Source organism: Archocentrus centrarchus, chromosome 12 (assembly GCF_007364275.1).
Source record: "Archocentrus centrarchus isolate MPI-CPG fArcCen1 chromosome 12, fArcCen1, whole genome shotgun sequence".
In the NCBI taxonomy this organism is placed as follows: Eukaryota; Metazoa; Chordata; class Actinopteri; order Cichliformes; family Cichlidae; genus Archocentrus; species Archocentrus centrarchus.
Window position 1 is genome coordinate 14,313,504 of NC_044357.1, and position 15,882 is coordinate 14,329,385.

The following is a 15,882-nucleotide window of genomic DNA, read 5'->3' on the forward strand; positions in this document are numbered from 1 at the left end:
GTAATGCAGGATAGAAACCCAAAGTACTTTGATACTGTGTTTCCTATCAATGAGTCGGGGCGGCGCTGTCATGGCACCTCTTCTAGTTTTTCCTCGTTCCTCTTCAGCATGTAAGGATAGCCAGAAACACTTGTAAGCATGTGCTGCTCCTGTCTGTTCCAGAAGAACTGCAGCCTTGGTGCATATCCCGCCTGCGGTACCAAACAAGTCCAGTCACGTTTTGGGAATTTTAGTTTTGTTAAGTATCGGTTATGCTGACATCTCTGTTGTAGAGCATTTTTAACTGACTTTGTGCTTCATTTTTGACATGTAAAATGCTTGTATTTGTTTAGTGTGTTACCAAGCACTCATTAGCAGGTATGCATGTTTGTGTGTTACCCATACACTATGGATGCAACTTACTGTTAAGCTTGTTAGCATTAACTAATGCCATAACACTCTGTCCTTTCATCCAAATATGGTGGCTTTTGGCTCCAAAAACCAACATGGCGGCAGCTAAAATGCTAGCATTGAAACATCACTGGCTCACATCATAGCGGTTACACCCATTGTTTATACTTTTTTTTTTTTTTAAATGCTTTTATTGCTAATAGTGATTGGAAAGTAGTACCAAGGGGGAATGACATGCAGGAAAGACTCCTGCAGCTATAGTGGCATTTCATCTTTCATACTTTCTGTAGTTTCTACATGCAATAGGACTATTAGCAGGGTTTTCTGTTTCAATTATACAATTGAATTGGAGAGGGAAACGGGCACTTACCCACCTGCAGTACTGCCTACTGTTCGCCAAAGTCAGAACAGTTGGGTGGCGTAGGTGCTCTTGTTGTGTCAGACAAATGATATACTGCTCCTGGTGTAGCTGAACAACTGAAGTTTGCTTGGTTCGTTTATTATTAAAATAAAAATTTAAGTGGTACTCTCTTTCAGGCTTTTTTTTTTTTTTTTTTGTATCTTCTTTAATGTGTAAAGTTCAGGGTTACGTAGTCCTGTAAGAGTTGCAGCTTGTGTCTAAAGAAAGGATCTTAAAAATGCAAAATTCCCAGATGCTAATGATGGCAAAGAGTTCACAACCCATTTCCAGAGGGAATCATTTACTGTGATTTATGTGCTAACCTTTGAATGTCCTTGGCATGCTAGAGGGTCAGTCAACTTCCCCTGAAGGCGGACGCGCAACACCCAAACGCAAAACACAATACACGCATAAAGAGACACCTCAATCAGGGCTGTAAAAATCAAACTGATTTATTCTTTGGCTGTTGGCACGCTGTTTGACATCTGAGACTCGATGTTGTTTTGAACTTGGAAAAAAACATGAGTTTGATGCTTTACATTGACATGCTGTTCGCTTTTTTACAAAATGAGGGTGCGCACTATAAATGCATATCCAGGAATGATCGTTGTTAGCTATTAAAATGCATGTGTTGTGCCAGCTCTGGCTTGTTAAGGCTTCGGTTAAAACAAGTGATGAATGTTTTAAAAGGAAGCCCTTCCTTCACATTAGCAGTGCTCATCACTGCCAGCTCCATTATTACCAGCTACACCAAGCATATAAAATCCAAATGAAAGAATATTTCTTACATTCAGCTGTCGTGAGTCTGAGTCCTCTTTATTGTCCTTAAATCTTAATTGCTTAACAGAGGATAAAATTTAGTTTGAGTTAGGGACTAAGAGGGATGAAGGGGAATGAAGGGGGTTATTCCTTATTTTGTCATTCATTTTAGTGCAGTAGCCGCTCACACTCAACATTCACCTCCTCCTGTGTGTTATAATCTTTAATAAGCTGTACAAACATACAGAAGTAATCAAATCCACAGATAAAAATCAGTCTCCTTTTCTATCAGCTCTTACACAGGCCGTCCCTCCCCTTCATCCTTGTCACGTCCACACGGCTACGGCTGCCTGCCTGGAGGTGAGAGGTCTTCTGGCTGGGGACCAGGACAGTGCGGGCCTCTCTTTGATCTGCCTAAAACTGGCTGCTACCTGCAGATAGCATAATCACACACACTGCTTGAGAGGCAATTCTACGTTTCTTGAGTCCTGTCTCCCTCTTATCTGATAGAAAAAAGAAAACTGTGAGCAGTTTCTGTTTTTATATTAATAGAACTTTGCGATGAGATCTAACTAGCAATAGGAAATGCAGCAAGTAAAGAGTTTAACAAATATGTGGTGTGGATCATTTGCTTTGGTGTGTGTGGGTGTGTGTGTGTGTGTGTGCACTCACTGTCATCTGGTTACTATTTGAGGGCAGAATTATAGCTAATGATATCCTAGAGGAGAACTACAGTAGCTAAACATGCAACAGTTTCTCAGTTTTTCTCTCTCCACCTATCTTTCCTCCCTCTCAGACCATTCCAGTGGTACAGAGTTAAAGTCTGAGGGAACAAAGGCAACAAAGAGTCTATAATATGGGTTTGTTTGCAAGAAGCTCAAAGGATGTGTTCAGACTCTTCTGATGGAAATGTGAGAGGTTTATTCAAATATAATAAGTTTGGGCTTGTCTTCAATTTTTGATTTATTTATTTATTTATTTATTGAGTACAGTACGTGTTTCTGGATGTCTGAATTTGCAGTGTGATGCTGTGAAGTTTGGTGTGTGTGCTCTGTGTGTACTCACTGTCCTTTTATTTTTATTTTTTGGGTTGCCATAGGCCATTACAGGAATATAGAACTGCTGACAAACATTTTCTGTAGCACAATTTTCTTTTCACTTTATCTCGCTCTTCTGTAACAACTGGAAACCACAGCTTTCCAAACTCCACAAAATACTGTCTCGTCTAACTTTTTAACCAGGGTTGTCATACATTTACCAAAGCCAGAATTGGCCAGCCAAAGTATCCAGTCTGGTGCACTGGATCATTTTGCAGTGTGCAAAAATTGCAGGAGGATGTCATAACGTTTGGCCTATTTGCTGTATTTTGCACCGGGAAGCGTTGTGCGAGATATTAAGAATGACTCCCAAGTTCGTGACATTGTTCTTATTTCTCTTTGGACATTTCAGGCTGTTTATCATCTTTTGTGTAAATGGATGTTTCATTAAATGTGAACATTTTCAGAATGCATTCCTAACGCTAAACTAAAGGGAGGAATGTACTGATATTTGAGATTTATTTTAGAGTTATGCATTGAATTAAGAGGAATCTGACAGCCCTGTTCTTTACCAGTATAAACCAAAAAAAAACATGCAAACTAAAGTCACTGTTTAAAACTGCCTATGTGACACTGAAGAGCATGGTCTGCTCCTCAGTCATGCTAATCTGATAAAAAGACATTAGTGTCATTACATGGTCAATATTGACCGGTCATGAGACAAAAAGCTTTGCAATTTTTTGTCATTCTTTTATTTAGAAGAAGAAAAATGATGATACAGAATTATACAGTACTGACCAAACCGTGCACAGAGCTCTGCTTCATTCACTCACTCATAAGACGCATGCTGTTATTGCACACTGCATGTGCTAGTCCTAAACTGCCTGTAACCATAGTAACAGTGCATAGTGATGCTGTTTGACTGACAGGGCTGATGATTAATGGATGACAGACAGTCTTTCTTCCTTTTCGCAAGAAGTGACCTGTATAAGTAAGGGTCGGCATCCAACACAGCATGCATTGGAAATATCTGTTAGACGTCAAAAATACCTGTTTTTCCACTGACCTAAATAAAAATGTTGCTCTTGTTTGTTTGTTTGCAATCCCATTAAATATACGTTGTCACTTCCAACGCAAGGCAACTTGTACTGTCACTGAATTGCGAGGAGTGGATTTAACAGGCTGGGCCAGTTTTCAAACCCTGGGAAGTGTTCAGTCTGGATTTATCCTAAACACATCGATCGTAGTGACAAAGACACACCTGGGCATTTTGTCTTCATTGCTCTGAGATCACTGCTCTCAGTGTTGAATTTGTCAATAAATGTGCATAAAGAACCACATTTTGCTGCTCCCAGCTGCATAAATGTGAGGATTTGCTGCTTCTCTTAGTTTAACATCATTTTAAACAGAGTATCTTTTGTTTTACAAACACACACACACACACACACACACACACACACACACACACACACACACACACACACACACAAACCTAAAGGTGTTACCTCTAGCCAGTTGTGTGCCATTAGTTGAATTCCTACCATCTCTGTTTCGCTTGTACAGTTTTATGTAGAACCTTTACTAATCTCTTATGTATTAGACACTTGACTTCTTTCATTAAATTTGCATGATGATTACTAATGTTCAGTTACTTATGATTTTTAAGTGCCCAAAAACTCAATTTGCAGCTCGTTACTGGGTAAATTACAGTATGTGTCTGTTAGCAGTGAACGACATGAGGGATGGATTTTGGCTGTAGCCACGTTTTTAGTTATCCTGTTACTGTGCAGTTAGCCAAAGTCACACTCGCAAAAAGCTAATCACAATCAATAACTGTCAGTCAGCTGTTACCATGGTGATAGTTCAGTCATCCTTTGGAAAGGAACAGGATGTTTGAAATCCTTCAGATGTAAAATTTGTTTGTACAGCCAATCAAAGGAAACCTACATACTATAGGTGGATCAAACAGTTCCAAGGACTCCCTATGGATAACTGCCCGGTGGGGAGCTCCAAAGAGAGATGGCATATACCTTAAAGGAAGAACACTACACTAATACTTGACGTAACAGCTAGCTGGTGGTGTAGTGATCAGTACTGCTGCCTTAAAGTAAGAAATTCCTGGGTTTGAATCAACCAGCCGGCCGAAGCCTTTCTGTCTGCAGTTTGCATGTTCTCCCTGTACCTCGTGGGTCCTCTTCTGGTACTCCAGCTTCCTTCCACAGTCCAAAAACATGCATGTAAGGTTAACTGGTGATTCTAAATTGGCTGTGGGTGTGAATGAGAGCATGAATAGTTGTCTGTCTATATGTGTTAGCCCTGAGACAGACTGGCAACCTTATACTGGGCGTACCAACCTCCCCACCCCATGACAGCTGAAATAGACTCCAGCCCCACTGCACCCTGAATTGGATTAGAGTAAGAAGATGGATGGATGGATGGATGGATGTTCTCCTATTTGTAACATCTAAATAGAAGAGCTTTTAACAGAAAAATGGTAATGCCAAAATGTGGTTGAAACAAAACCCAACCCTAATACGCAGCATGAGTGTAGTCTTTTCCTTTCTTCTAATCCTGTTTCTTTTTCTTTCTACATCACCTAGTTGTGTGTGAATACTCCAAGTATCAGGCTGAGAGAAAAATTTGAGCTAAAGCTCACTTAATGAATTCAATTTTCAGTGTATTTCCTCCTTCTCACATAGACTCAGTAAAGGCTGGACTTCACCGTCAGCCCTATTTTGTTCCATTTTTAGAGCCAACTGTTGCTTAGACAGTTGATGCAATACTTAGATTTTTTTTCTTGGTCTTGCAAAAACATATGCTTATGTCTAGACCAGTCACCATATACTTACATCACTTAAGACTCCTTGTGCCGGATAGTATGTACCTTGAAGGAGGGGTTAAAAAAGATCCTGCAAACAGAATTGCATGAACTTTGATACTTACTCATTTTATAAGTATCACTAGGAAAAACAGGGGGGACTTACTTACTTAAGTCATTTGTATCTACAGCAGCCATCTCTTATTCTGTGATTTGTCTTTCTTACAGGTCTTCCCACCCCTTCCTAATGAGGCTGAGATCGCACACACCAAAAAGCTCTTCCGGCGCAGGAGGAGTGACCGGCGGTAAGATTACACACACACACGCACACACACGCACACACACACACACACACACACACACACACACACACACACAAACCTACCTCAGTGAGAGGGAACATTTTTGTGTGTTGGTGTCAGTGCAGTCAGGCCTGTAGCCTTAACATCTCCCCCAATCCAAAGAAAAGTCAAGACAGGAATGCAGGTTCCACACTCCACTGCAGACAGGAAAAAAGAAAAAGTGCAGCAGAGACGTTGGGTTTTTTTATCCCCCTTTTTCAAGCTGATTGAAACTTGAACAAACCTGTGCCAGCCTTTTAATCACTTATTTTTGCCTACAATGTTCAAGTAATCTCAAATCCAAACTAAGTTTTGCACTGGCACATCTACTTTAATTGTATACAGTGAAATCTAATTTCACCCAAGTCTGACTTCATTGAAACCAGGTCCTTAAGAGAAGAGGAGGAAAAAAAAAAAAAAATCTCCCGCTCTCACTCTCTGCCCTGATGTCACTGGAAAACTGTTCTTCAGTTGCTAAGCGACCAGCGAAGAGAAAATATTTTGATTGTATTTGTGGTTTAAAAAGAGGAAATTGTCTCTAATACAAATGGAAAAAACGCACTTTTATCCTTGTTTTTAAGCTCAGAGGATAATTACTTTTGCCCAGAGCTTTTGTATTTATGTTTGATGGCCGCAGCAGCCAAGGCTTGGCAAAAAGAAAAGAACAAAAATATGGACCAACATCAGTTTGCTTGCGTTTCAGTCTATTTGTTTTTAAATGGGAAATATTAACACAAGACCATCCTGTTTTCTTGTGCACTCTGCTCCCAGGCACTCTTTCCCAGTAGTTTACAGCTTACACATGAGGAAGTTTTACGTACAGAATGTGTTGGCCTGCATCTGGCATATGCACATTTGGCAGAAATTTAGTTGTTGGGTTGCACTTAAACTTATAAAACAAGTCTCATTTGCACAACTGCAAGGAATTAGAAGTGAAATGTTGTTTGGCTTACAGGTTTCTGCTGAATAACCTGTTGATGGTGGACAATGAAAATGGTGATTCACATTTCCAAACCTTGAGTGCATGCCTTCAAAGGTATTGATACTGATGTGCCAACAGTTTAGTACCCTAAGGCCGCAGTCACACAGGCCTAGAGACCAGTCGGCAACCCCCTGGAAACGTCTGGTCACTCAGGAAAAATGTGTATTCCCAGTTGGCAACTTCCGTGCACACTACAGGTGACTGCAGCAGTCTACTAGTGACCAAAGCAATCACAAAGAGGTTTTCAGGGCTGCACCATATACCTCTTTGTTACCAATTTCACCTAGTGACATCAAGCAACCTCCAGCAACCACTCACCAACCAGTCAGGGAGTATGCATCTTTTCCTAGCGACCTGTAGTTGCCAGGTGATCACTGATGAGTCTCTAGGCCTGAGTGACTGGGGTTTTAGCAATCAGTTTCACAGCAACTGCCAAAAACCACTCACAACCGATGGGAAGCTACTCATTTTTCCCAAGTGACCAGTGGTTGCTGAGGTTGCCAGGCGGTCTCTAGGCCTGTGTAACTGGGACCGTTAGCATTCAGCTCGTCAAATCTTTTCTGGCCTGACCTACTTCCGAAGCTGGAAAAAGTTCATGCTCCATACACCACAATGTTTATAAACAATTAACAGCAAAAAAGGATCTGAGAGGAATGTTTTTGAACTGCAGGGCAGCACAGTAGCATCAGCAAATTCTTATTTATTTCTCCTTCATAAATTATATTCATTCAGTCTAGTTTAACTCTCTATTTTTCCCCTGGTCCTCAGTTAAAAAACCAAAACAAAAAAGCAGTAAACAACTGCTTTACACTAAAAAGAAGCATCACACAGAAAGAAAGATGAAGCTAAGGATGAAAAATGTCAAATGAGGGATGAGGCAGGAGATACAAAGCTGGGTAGACATGAAATGGGCATCACTAGAGCTGGAAAAGCAGGTAGTAAAAAGGAAAAGCTATGATTGTTCTCACAAGGCAAACATAAAAGCAAATGAAAATTTTTCTTTTTTTTAAAGCAATACAATTATTAATTCAGAAGAAAATCTGGGAGGTGAAAAAAGGAGTAGTGTGGACTCAAGTTAAAGTAGAATAACATTAACTTTGGTGCAGATTTTATACACATTAGGTTAGGAGAAATTAAAAAAAGAAAAAGTGATATGCCTGGGTCACGACAACTAAGCAACCTCTTGCAGCGCTAAAAGCCTTTCTATGAACGTGTGGTTAGTAAGTAAAGCCAGTTACCAAAGTAAAAGGTCTTTATGAAGCTCAACGTGTTTGCTCATAAAATACATTTACCGCATTTGCTTGTCTGTGAAACATGCTAATCTTTTCTTGTTGTTATTGTGTAACTAAACACCAGCAGCCACTGTAATGCAAATGTTGTGGTTGGTGTTTTATTTTGTGTAATGTATGAACTCAGCTGAGCTAGGGGGAAAAAAAAAAAAAAGCAAAAGCAAACTTGCTAAAAGCAGATGATGTTGAAATATGGAAATAACTATTGATCATTTGAGTATTTGTGCAAGGCATGCGGGCTGTATTGAACAAAGCTCAAAAAGGAGAAACAGAGTGGGACTGAGAGATTGAGTAAAGGAAAAGTGTAGGCTGGCTGTGGCAGGAAGGAAAAGAAAGGGGAGGTAGTGCATGTGTTTCTACTTTAGTAGGCACGTCAAGCAGGGCTGAAATTAGTTGTGATTTACTGGAATGTGCTGCTTACCGCTTTCTGCTTCAAAACAGAGAAAGGGGCAAAGAAAGAGCATAGCAGCTCCTTTCTTCATCATACCTTTAAGTCTTTCTAAAAAAAAAATAATATTAATTCAACAAGAAGCTTTTACACATGTTGACTTTATTTTGTCTTTGTTGCAAGACGTGCACTTTGTCCGCAGCATCGCTTTAACTGTACTTACACTAAAGAGGTTATTTTAACAACAGGCTTTAATCCAACGTGCTCTGTTGAACATCCCATTTGCACACATCATTGTTAAAAACTGAAGTGCCATTTGAAGTGTTGAACTGAGAGCTGAAATGATTGAAAACAGTTTGTGTGGGACTAAATGTCACCACAATGACTAACAGTTCCCCTATCTTTCTGATATTTATGCACTCAATTATGAGTAAACATCTGGGGCCAGAGATATGAAATTGTGCGCAAAAAACAGAAATGCATACTTTCTGTTAGATTTATGAAGATGTAAGTAGGCCCGGTTCTGTTTTTATAAATCTCAGTTCAAGTAAAACATGCATAAGCCTTATGTGCCCTGCTGCACTCATATTTTCATATCAACATTTAACCCCGCTCAATAACTCATTAGCCCTGTGAAGTACATTATATTAATGGAAGTATTCAGTCACCCATCCAAATCATTGAATTCAGGTGTTTCAATCACTTCAATGGCCACAGGTGTATAAAACTAAGCACATAGGCATGCAGAATGCTTCTACAAACGTTTGTGAAAGAATGGGTCGCTCTCAGGAGCTCAGTGAATTTGAGCATGGTATCGTGATAGGATAGGCGCACAGTGCGCAGTTTGCCAACTTCAATCATCAGTCGCTACAGACCTCCAAACTTCATGTGGCCTTCAGATTAGCTCAAGAACAGTGTGTAGAGAGCTTCATGGAATGGGTTTCCGTGGCCGAGCAACTGCATCCAAGTTTCACATCACCGAGTGAAATGCAAAGCGTTGGATGCAGTAATGCGAAGCAGTCCACCACTGGACCCTAGAGCAGTGGAGACGTGTTCTCTGGAGTGATGAATCACAGTTCTCTGTCTGGCAATCAGATGGACAAGTCTGGGTGTGCTGGTTGCCAGGAGAACGGTACTTGTCTGGCTGCTTTATGCCAAGTGTAAAGTTTGGTGGTGGTGGTGTGGGGGGATTATGGTATGGGGTTGTTTTTCAGGAGTTGGGCTCAGCCCCTTTATTTCAGTGAAAAGAACTCTTAATGCTTCAGCATACCAAGACATTTTGAACAATTTCATGCTCCCAACTTTGTGGGAACAGTTTGGGGATGGCTCCATCCTGTTCCAATATGACTGTGCACCAGTGCACAAAACAAGGTCCGTAAAGACATTGATGATCAAGTTTGGTGTGGAAGAACTTGACTGGCCTGCACAAACTCCTGACCTCAACCTGACAGAACACCTTTGGGATGAATTAGAGCGGAGACTGCCAGCCAGGCCTTCTCATCCAGCGTCCGTGTCTGACCTCACAAATGCACTTCTGGAAGAATGGTCAAAAATTCCCATAAACACACTTCTTAACCTTGTGGAAAACTTTCCCAGATGGGTTGAAGCTGTTAAAGCTGCAAAGGGTGGGCAGACATAATATTAAACCCTATAGATTAAGAATCGGATGTCACTCAAGTTGTGTGAAGGCAGACGAGTGAAGAATTTTGGCAATATCATGGACATGCAGGAATGAAAGAATTAAAGCAGTTCAGAAGGCAAAATGGTGTCCAACTCAGTACTAGCAAGTTGTAAATAATAAAGTGAATGTAGGGTATTATTGTAGGGTCTTTACCCACAATACAAAGCGCCTTGAGGCGACAGTTTGTTGTGATTTGGCGCTATATAAATAAAATTGAATTGAATTGAATTGAATTGTAAGTTCTGGTATTATGTAGGAAATGGCATGTGCATTGTTAATACCTGTGACAGACATCTGAAAGAGGTCTTCTACTTCTTCTGCACCTACCATCAACCGCCCGCTTTAAGAGTGTAATCGAAAAAAGCTCTTCATGCAGGCATGCGCACACATTCAGTATGCTTCTGATTTTTAAATCTCAAGACTTAGCGATGCAAATGTTCAGTCAGGCAGTCGAAACCCATCTCCCCACAGTCCATTAGGCCAGTGTGTTGTGTCCTTTATGAAGCTTTGGCCCTGTTATTGACTCGTCTGGCCTCCAGGCTTCTTTCCCCTGGGTCGATCAATTCTTCAGTCTGGGTCAGCCAGTGGTTCCATGAATTCTCCATCCACATAACCATACACAGCAAACAGCCCTGATTGATCATCAGCACCCTGCCTCCTCCCATGATCATGTCTGGCCATTAATTTCACCTTTTTAGTTACCTTAGCATTCTTCTGTAGTTTTGTGCCTGTTGATTTTTATGATCATTATCAACCTGTAGTTGTTTGTTTGTTTCCCGCTTTGCTTCTTTGCTTTTCCCTTTCTTACAATCTCCCGTTTCTTCTTTTGCACCATCTATAAAATTCCCCTGCTGTTTTCTACAAACTGTTCTGCCATTTTACTCCACTCTCTATCCATCCCACCAATCACCTGCACTGTGGCGTACCCTTTTCTCCTGCTTGTAGAGCATTTGATCAGTTCACCCGAGACCAGTTAACCGTACTTCTGCCTACTGGCCCAGGGGGAAAGCGGCAAGTCTCAGCCAGGTTAGTGACAATGTAAGAAAGAGCCTCAGACCTGAGGACAAAACAGTGGAAACTGCATTTGATTTATTCTACTCAAGACATTCAAAGGTCACCTGATGGTGTTGTAACCCCCCCCCCCTCCCCACCCCAAGTCAAATACACAAATGGCTCCATATAATGAAGAGGTGGGGCCAGCCAAGCAACATCAAACACTAATTTAAACCGATTAATACCTTCATATTACCAAACTCATTATCCTCAGCCAAAAAAAGAAGTAATCTCTCATTTCATTAGATGCTTGATCACTCCAGAGTCAGGTCTGTTTCCAAGTAACAAGACAGTGTGAGATGAAATTTCATCAGTGGCCCCATCATTTATCCCTAATGCAAACATCTCCCTGGCATTAATATGACTGATGGGCGGTCAATCTGAGCAACACTCTCTGTACCGCAGAGCTTACAGTCATTAAATATGATTTACATTTTATTACATTCCCACTTTCACCGCTCATCATCACCACCAGTAGATCAGAATGGATTATTAGTGTTGAGCCTAAACTAACAACTACTGTAAATATGTAATGAATCAAGTGTGTGTGTGTGTGTGTGTGTTTCAAAGTGGGGAGACGTGCTATATTTCTCAACTTTCTTGTCTCGCAGCAAGCACCTTAGCAAATTAAATGTTGAAGTCCCAATCTTTAAGGTATCTTATTCATTAGTTTTAATCCTACAGTAAATGCTACTCAGGTATGAACTTTCTCAAAAATAGAACAGATGAGCTGCAGTTGTATCTGTTTACAGCACACCCTAACAAGGTTTTTTTGTTTTAATACAACAAAAATGCCAAAAATACCTTCAATGCCAAAGCAGGTGCTGCTAGAGTTGGCCACTCACAATGATCATAAGCCAGAGTAGCCAAGTTTTTGATGATGTTTCACCTCTTATCCAAGAGGCTTCTTCAGTTCTAAAACCAAAAGAGTCCCAGGTATTTAAACCTGGTGGGGGTTGTCCCCTTTGAAGGTGTCATTGTCATTGACCCACTATTGATCATGTGCGTCATCACATGAGCCAGGGTGTGAAAAAAGGCAGAGGTGGTGGCTCACCACACCAGTTGTCAGCCACCTACAATGCAGTCTTGAGATCCCTTCCCAGTCTTCTCAACCCCCACTCTCACCTTACTTCAGGTGACCTCAATAGGTTACATGATAGGGTGGGGCAAGGCCTCACAGTGGTTTCATCTGAAACCCCTGGTGGTAATGACCCACATCTTTTTTCCACACCTTGGCTGAAGTAATGAAGCAGATGCTTAATAGTGGGTCAACAACCACCTCCAATGGGGACAACGCCCACTAAGGTTTAAATACCTGGGCCTCCTTTGGTTTTAGAACTGAAGAAGCCTCTTGGATAAGAGGTGAAATGTCTTCTAGAGTCGCCCCTTTTTTTCCAAGCTCTCAAGATTACCGTTACCTGGATGACTGAGAACCTGCACAGACATAAGACACAGTATTTAATGATTAAATTAAAGCACTGGTTACAAAGTAAGTAATAAATAAATAACTGAAACATTATAGGCTAATTGTTTGATGTAAAAAAAAAAAAAAAAAAAAAAAAAAAAAAATCAGACACAGCTAATTATTTTTATTACTGATTAAACTGACTATTTTCTCCATCCATAAAAAATTGTTTATGCTATAAATTGACAAAGATTTGTGAAAAATAACTTCTGCAAAGCTAACACTCCAAACCATGAATGGAAAACTAGGCCCTAAAACCAACATAAAGCCTGTTTGTCCAGGTTATTGTTATTCATTTGTTATCTTTTTATCTGTTAACTGTTCATTTAAAATATTAGTTACTTCAGTAAAACAGAAACCTAAACTATAGCCTCAAACTTGAGGTAACCATCTGAGGGAAGTCTTTACAAAGGAACGTTTTTATTTCTGCATCCAGTCAATACAGAATATTGATTGGATACTATCAATACACCGGTGGGGTTATAACCTGGTTTATCACTTGGATTCGATCCATCTTTTTTTTTTTCTTACTTTTCAAATATTTTTTTAATTAATGCAAAGGTCAGGCTATACTCAGTGTTATATATTATAAAATCCATTATTTATACCATGTATCAGTGCTGTGGTTTCTCTGAGTATCTGTTATAACCCCCCCCCCCGGCTGGAGAAGTGTGTGTGTAAACATTTCCTGGGTTGTTTTTCTATGAATCTGCTGGTGGTGGGATAAATAGCCTCAAAAACATCAGATTTTTCCAGTCTTGTTGTGGTTTTTTTTTTTTTTTTGGGGGGGGGGGTTTGTTTTATTTATTTATTTATTTATTTTTTAATACTCTGGTTTTAAAAATCAAGCTGTTGAAGGTTTTGCTGCATTAAAAACTGAAAGGGAAAGTTTTTTTTGTCAGGAACAGAAAGTTGTCATTCTGCCTCATTCCAGCCTCCCACAAGACTTGGATTAATGATCAGAGATGTTGCTTTTATCTGCTTTTTGTCCTTTTTGTTTATCAAAGAAATCTTGTCTTTGGTATAACAAAAAAACAGCATGTAATTTGACTAGTGTAGTTTAAACTTACAAAGACAGCCACTGCAAACAGTAGTTTCTAATTTTTCAGGACTCAAAAGCATTTTTGTCCATGAACTATCCATGTACAGGCACAATGAATATGACTGTGTAGTCTGGTTGACTCTAAAAAGCACAGGAGTGCAGTGCATTAGCTCATGGAATGGGTAACATGGACAATTTTTAAGGCAGATGCAGGTTTTGGAGTGGTCATCTAGGTAGCGTGGTTTTAGAGGCCTTGCTTATTTCACTCAGTATGTAATGGCTCTATATTGGGAGCGTCGAGGTGTTAAACTGGCCTGACTTCTCCTACCTTGAAAATATTTGGTGGGTTAAACAAAGGAGGTCGATTTCAAGATTTTCTTTTCTTTGGTTTTTTTTTTTTTTCTTTATACAAATTTTGATCCAGTTATTTAGTCACACGACAGGCTGTGCATATCAGCATCCCACTAGTAATTCATGGAACCATTTAAGCTCTTATTTATTTTTTTCTTTACATACTATACATTTCACTGGGCACATTGTTTGACAAATGCATTTGTCAAATAAAGAGTATAGGTGATACTTTAGCATATTTGTGCAGTTTCAGTTGGATACGCTTCAGGTTTGACTGTTCATTGTTCATTTATTTACTCATTATTGTTCAAAGAGACTTAAATTTACATCATTCACAGATCACATCAGTCAAAAATACACATTAAATTGCCTACATCCATACAGCTGAGCATATCTGAACAAAGTTTTGCTAGCTGTTGCTATAGTTTGAGCTAGTTCACTGACTGAGGCAAGTAATAGGTTGCCTTCTCGGTGCCAGGGTGACTAATCCCTTGGACCATATGTCAGCGGCTTGTCAAGCCCAGAGCCAGTGCAGCAAAAGGACACAACGATGCAGGACAGGAAAACACAGAGACACTGTGCACCCACATGTAAGCAGGCACCAGGCTTTTGATTTTCTAGATGTATGTCAGTAGTGGTGGGTTACTGCTTTTGTGTATGGTTTTCACAAGAGTATCGTTTGATCTTTGTGAGAAGGTGTGTCAGAGTGTCACAGAGCCGTTTAAGGTATAAGACAGCTGCTGTTTCATTACACTAAAGCTAAAACCTGCCCTCATTCCAGGAGACAGCAGCGGCCTCACGGTGGCGGAGGAGGGAAGAACCGGCCTCAGTCACCGCAGGAGCAGAGGGATCAAAACCAGCAACAGTCTCCAAACCAGCAGCAGCAGAGTTTAACAGAACAGGGAGACAACAGAAACACCAGTGCCAGTCGACCGCCTCGCCAGTACCAAGGAGGACATGGGCAGCGCCAAGGAGGGCCCCCACATCACGGATACAGCCAGAATCGGCGTTGGCACCACAATCAGAAAGGTCAGGGGCATGGACAGACAAACTCTACAGGTGATAAAGGAGTACCCCCAAGAACAACCAAAGACAAAGAGACTGAGAATGTAAAACTGGGTGGTGAGCACATCAGACCTCTTCAAGACTGCAGCAGTATGAGTCCCAATGAGTCACCCAAATATGACTCAATGCCAAACACGACTGCCTTCCCAGATCTGACAGCTACCAAGGAATCTTCCAACACACTGCAAGGTGGAAAAGCATACGAGGGCCAGTCGGAGCAGCCCAAAATCAGCCTGCTGCAATCATCAAAGGAGAGGCTGAGGAGGAGACTAAAGGACAAGGTACTGAAAAGCTGCTTAGTGCCTGTCAGTCAGTATTAAAGCAAACAGAACCAGTGTGTGTATATACACACAGTCATACGCTAACATTTGGTTTTATAATTACCCTAATTATGTTCAAAAACACGAATACACTATCATTAATGTAAAGACACGGAGAAACAATTTTCTCACTGCCGTGCTTGTCTATTTATTTATGTAGTATTCAGGTTGACACACACCCAGACTGGCAGGGAGGGGAGCACATGTTCTCACCACGGAGGTGAAGAAACTAAAGCAGCATTAGCTTAACAGTTTTTGATGTTTTCCACTGTGCCCTAAACTGATGAGTTGGCCAACGGTGTTGCTGCTCTCAGTTTCCTGTTTTTTTTTGTTTTTTTTACAGCCAACTCATTACCACCAGGAGAGGATTGATTTGACAACATGGGACTTCCCAAGATGCAGCAAGGCAGGAATTAGTAAATGTATCCCCAGTGATGCCACTGAATCAGTGAAACCAATCTAGAAGGGAATTTTTGCTTGATGGGATATACTGACTAATAT

General features: G+C 40.6%; 1 protein-coding gene across 6 annotated transcripts in view; it reads left to right on the forward strand.

Annotated features, from left to right (window-relative positions):
- ctif (CBP80/20-dependent translation initiation factor) overlaps positions 1-15,882 on the forward strand; it is a 57,593-nt gene that overhangs the window by 29,097 nt on the left and 12,614 nt on the right. For 5 of the 6 annotated variants that reach the window (XM_030742640.1, XM_030742643.1, XM_030742642.1 and 2 more), the window contains 3 exons: positions 5,633-5,709; positions 11,031-11,111; positions 14,778-15,342. In XM_030742640.1, coding sequence (XP_030598500.1) covers positions 5,633-5,709; positions 11,031-11,111; positions 14,778-15,342 — 723 coding nt within the window. The remainder of the gene's footprint in view (positions 1-5,632; positions 5,710-11,030; positions 11,112-14,777; positions 15,343-15,882) is intronic. The other variant, XM_030742644.1, reaches the window with a different exon arrangement.